At 46.7% G+C, this 5109-nt stretch overlaps 1 protein-coding gene across 1 annotated transcript; it reads right to left on the bottom strand.

The window, feature by feature from the left end:
• Nucleotides 1-3754: 3754 nt before the first annotated feature.
• NEUROD6 (neuronal differentiation 6) lies at nt 3755-4768 on the bottom strand (the record flags this gene model as incomplete). Its single annotated transcript, XM_081244232.1, has 1 exon — nt 3755-4768. The coding sequence occupies one exon, from the start codon at nt 4766-4768 to the stop codon at nt 3755-3757; it is 1014 nt and encodes a 337-aa protein (XP_081100358.1).
• Nucleotides 4769-5109: the final 341 nt, after the last annotated feature.

Genomic DNA, 5109 nt, shown 5'->3' on the forward strand with positions numbered 1-5109 from the left:
GTGGCAATATACTCTGATAAAAAGGATATATTTTACACTTCTCTGAAGTGGTCAGTGAGATGTAAGTATAAGTCATTGGGTGGGGCTTTCATAAATATTCTCTAAAGGGGTCTGATCAGGTGGGTGGGACATTCTTTTGCTGTCCCCTTTCCTTCTTCTTCATCGGAATGAGGACACAATGACTAGAACTCCAGCAGCCATTTTGGGCCATGAGGTGAACTTGAGAATGGAAGTCCCATACTAAGGTTAGAGGAATAGAAAGGTGGAAGGAACCTAGGCCTCTGGCGCCTTTGGACAGCCATACAAGTCCTACTTTATCTACCACTTCTTCTAAATGAGCGTGAAATACATCTTTATTTTGTTGAGGCCACTTACATAACACACACACACACACACACAAATCCTGAGATTAAATATGAGATTCACATAACTCAGCTAAAAAGAAGAGATGCTTAATCAATTTGAAAGGCATTAATTATTAAAAGGGTTCAGAAAATAGAAATACCTCTCATCCTCTCATGCTGGAATGTAAGGGAAGCATGGGGTCAGGAAGAGAGCAAGGAGTTAAAGTGCCCTGACCTCAAGCCTTCTGGGTGCTGTGTACTATCTCACTGAGGCTGCAATCAGAGGTTAGCAGTGAGGCAGATTTTGACCCAAATCTGTCCGACTCCAAGCCTTCCTGATCCTCAGTTGCGCTCTCTATTCTACACTATTTCCTCTTCCATTGGAGCGATACCTTAAGAGGTAGGATTCTGTAATGCATTGCAACTGTGATGTTGGTATATGAATGAACAATTCATATGATTTCTCAGGGTTGCAGTCAACTAGGAACAGGGAGGGCCCTGTTGGGGAAGAGAACTGACACTCTGTCCTTGGTGAGTGTAAAGGTGGCAGCTGGGTGATTCCCATGCCAGAGGTCATCAGTGGGATCTGAAGGATAATTAAGCCACAGGGATCAGTCCCACACACCCCGATTCTATCAGTCCACTGAAGGAGAGAGCACGTATCAGATTTGTGCATCCAAATTATGGAAGAAATTTCATTATCTCTAGGGTCTGTGCCTAAAAATCCCACTCTTGCTTGAATTCCTTACGAACAAAGCTCTGAGATGAGATGCTTCTTCTGAGCGTTTGCTTCTTCCCCAGACATTCAGCCAGCTGCTTTTCTTCGCAGCTCTCCCATATTGCCAGAAGGGAGACAGGAGAATGCAGCTCCTGTTGCAATCTCTAGTTCCAACATGAGTTTGTGACCCTCGAAAGACTGCGGTTTTCAGAGGTTGTCTGGACCAACAAGACACTGAGCAGGCGCAGTGTGGGTCACCTTGGAGCAAGGGTGTGGGAACACCGCACCTATTCTGCTAATGACCAAACAGAACTGCCTTATTTCTTTTTTTTAAACCAAACACAACAGATTCTTCTAGTACCAGGTGCTTCCTTACTTTCTTGCTCTTGGCTCAGACAGGGTGAGCAAAGATCTGACTCTCAGCGTCTGAGGGGCCTTAACGAGGCTGGGCAATCCTGGACACAATCCCAGGGAGGGCAGGTGTTGTGCGCGGATTCCACGAAGCAACCACGAGTCACTCCCGTGTCGGCGACAGACAGGGGACAGGCGGCTCTCTACCTGAGGCAGACTTCTCTCTATCCCTGGAGGGCACACTGCCTCCTCTTTCCCGACTCCTTCGCCCCGGCCCTCGCAGGGTGTGAACGGGCAGGTGTTAACACACCCGCTTAGTAGAAAAGCGCATCCGTCACCCACCGAGTCCCGCGCCAGCACCTGCTGGCACCCTTGCCCCTCAGAGCGCGGCGGCCGCGCGCGCCACAGGGCCGGGCGCTTAAGGCAGGGGGAGCTGAGGGACGGGGACGCTGAGTCTCTTGGCCTCGGCTCAAGAAGCCCCGCCAGCCGCGGAGGGGCAGGACGGGGCAGCTCTTAGCCGAACTTGGGCAAACTAAAGCTGCCGCCGCCGCGCGTTCCCCATCGTGGCAGACAGCACGGGTGATGGGGCGACCCCTTTCCCGCCCCTCGGGGCCTGGCCACCAACAGGTCGCCTCCTCCCCGGTTCGGGGCAGGGTCTGCCGGGCGCGCCCGCTCCCCCCGCGGTGAAGTGTCTTCCCCGGCCTGCAAGGCCGGAGCAAGAGCCGCGGCCCCCGGGCCCCAGGGCGCCCACTGCGGGCGGGACCCGGGCAGTGCAGCCCGAGTCCCTGAGCCCGGCTGACTGCAGGCGACGGGAAGCCGCCTCCACCTCCTCCCCGCGCCAGCCGCGAGGCGCCGTCGGGCCTGCGCCCGCTCAGTGGATGCCCGCGGGGCGCACAAGTGGGCAGCGTGGGCGCAGCCGTGGAGCGCGGACCCCCTGCCTCGGCCCACCCAGCACCGCGCGGTCCCGCCATCGGTGGACCCATTTCTACTGGCCTCACCAGCCGTTGCAGCTGTCCCCATCTTCCCCCTGGAGGCAACCTGCGCACGAGGGCATCTGGAGTGAGGTCACTGCCACCTTGATTTTTATTTTAGAAGAGTCTCAGTTCTGCTTAAGAGGGTGAGCTCCTTTGCGCTATTCAAGTAGGGTTTAAACTTATACTCACACAGAATTTAGCCTCTAATCGGCCAGACTTACTTAAACGGCACAGAGTAAAACCTTCCAGTTTTAACATCCACTCTGGTGTTTGCTGGAAATTTGCCACCGAATTTCGGCGCGAGCTGAAGGTTACCAGGATTTATCATTGTTTCCCCAGGATGTTTAACCCTCATGGGCGCCTCTTCTTTCATTTAAGATGCTTAAAAAAAAAAATTCTTGTAAGCACTTTGGCCATTTTGTTTAAGAAATTTGTTTTATCTCGCCGGGTTTTGAAATCCAGAACTATGTCTGAAATGGGGAGGAGGGAGTGTTGGAGACAGAAACCAGCTGTGTACCAGGAAATAATAGTATCATGCAAAAATATCACAGCTAATAGATGTCCTTTACGAGTGGAAATATCTATGTTTAATTGCTTTAAAAATGTGGGTGGAAAACCACAATTATACATTGTGATAACAAACCTGTACAGATAACTTCTGAACAATACAAAACAAGTGCTGAAAATTTTTTCTTTAGGATTGATATAATTATTCCAAAATTATGACACCACCTACCCAAATATCATATTGCCCCATCTGCAAATCCTTGAAGAGGAATAGTTACCGATCGAATGCATTTAGACTCGTCCTTGATAAAAAGAAAATTGCATAGCTTTTTATACTGTTGTACACCCTCAAATGCATCTTCCAATATCATTGTCAGCTTAGTGTTATTCTCGATATTTAAAATGTTCAATTTTTCAGAGATACATTATATATAAGTTCCTAATATTTATAAACACATCATTTTATTCATCTGATTTTTAATAACATGCATTTTTATAATTACTGTACAACTGAAGTAGACACTGAATTATGCTGTGTGCATTTCTTTATTCAACAGTATATTCTTAGACACCTTGTTCAAACAAATTAAGTGAATTTCAAAGAAAATAAAACATGAAAAAAATATCCTTCCAGTAGAAACAGAATCACAGTGCTTTACAGACAAAAGGAAAGGAAAAGAAGTTCTCATAGGAAAAGAGATTTATTATTACCTAGAAAATTCTCACAATAGTTGAAACACACTCCAGAAACTAATAAACACCTTAGCTAGAGTTGTGCCTATTACTCAGCCCACAAGCATCTGCTTTGTCTTAATCAGAGGGGGGAGGTGAATGACCACTGTTTATTTTCATTTTCCTCATTAATTATGAAAAACTGCATTTAATTCATCTTGCATGGTGAGAGATGGGCTGCGCAGATGTAAATCGTAAGGGAAGTGGCTGTCGGTGGGCAACCTGAACATGGCACCCTGCCCAAGGGGACCCCTGGGTGGCACTGCACAGTAATGCATGCCGTAATTGTAATTTTTGCCATAGTCCAAGGTTTCTTCTTGCTTCAGGGAAAATATCCCATTATAGTTAATTGGGGGAGGACTTAAGGGACCCTCAAACTGAGGGCTGGCACACTCAGGGGAAGTGCTTTCATAGAAGGATTCATACGCACTGCAATAATTGTAGGGTTTCATGGACTTGGAATTATCAAGAGTTCCATGCCCCGGGGGAGGGGTGAGCTCAGGGCTGTGGTAGGGCGGATAGAAGGTAGAGTAGGGTGACCTTGTGTGGTGTGCCGCCTCCCCACCCTGACCCATCAGGAAACTCCTGGCATTGAGCTGCAAGCAGCCTGCCACCAAGTTTGTAGTTGGCTGGGAAAGACCTTTGCATAAGTTTTGGACGAACGTGAGCAGATCAGGTCTCTTGCCGATTCTCAGAATTTCAGAAAGTGCCCAGATGTAGTTTTTGGCCAGTCGTAAAGTTTCTATTTTGGACAGTTTTTGGGTTTTAGAATAACAGGGGACCACTTTTCTTAAATTGTCCAGGGCGTCGTTGAGGCCGTGCATCCTGTTCCTCTCGCGCGCGTTAGCTTCCTGTCTCCTGAACTTGACCCTCTCCAGTCGGAGCTTGGTCGTCTTTTTTTTCCTAAGACCCCTCCTTCTGGGCAACCCATTTTCATCTTCCTCTTCCCTGTCTTCCTCCTCTTCTTCTTTCTCAGTCTCTTCTCCAGGGGCCCTTTTGATGCTCTTTCCTCGAAGGACAATCTGTTTGGAAAAGCTTTCTGGTTTCTTAATTTGCTTCTGGTCCTCGCATTCTCTAGAAAACTTTCTGCACATCTGGGATTCTGGCATTACAACTGACTCATCAAACGGTAGTGTTAACATGGTTCTCTAATCTTAAATTACCTGAAAAAATGCCAGCACAATATTTAAAGTGTTTTCATTTTTAAAGTTTATACACTTAAAACATATTCAATGACTTAATCATAAGAACACAAAAACATGAGAAAAAGACTGATTTTTACACTAAATAAAATTTTTGAGTTTGTGCAGCCTAGTAATTATTAAAGAAAACAATGACACATGCAATAGGATTAATTTATACCAAATTATCAAAAGAAAATAAAACAGGAAGTATTTATTGTAATACCACCACCACCTCCATTTCTCTTTGATTTTAAACTGATTTTTAATACACAAAAAGGGCAGTGAAATTCAAACAAATG

The sequence above is a fragment of the Mesoplodon bidens genome (genome assembly GCF_964165515.1).
Source record: "Mesoplodon bidens genome assembly, chromosome: 9".
NCBI lineage: Eukaryota > Metazoa > Chordata > Mammalia > Artiodactyla > Ziphiidae > Mesoplodon > Mesoplodon bidens.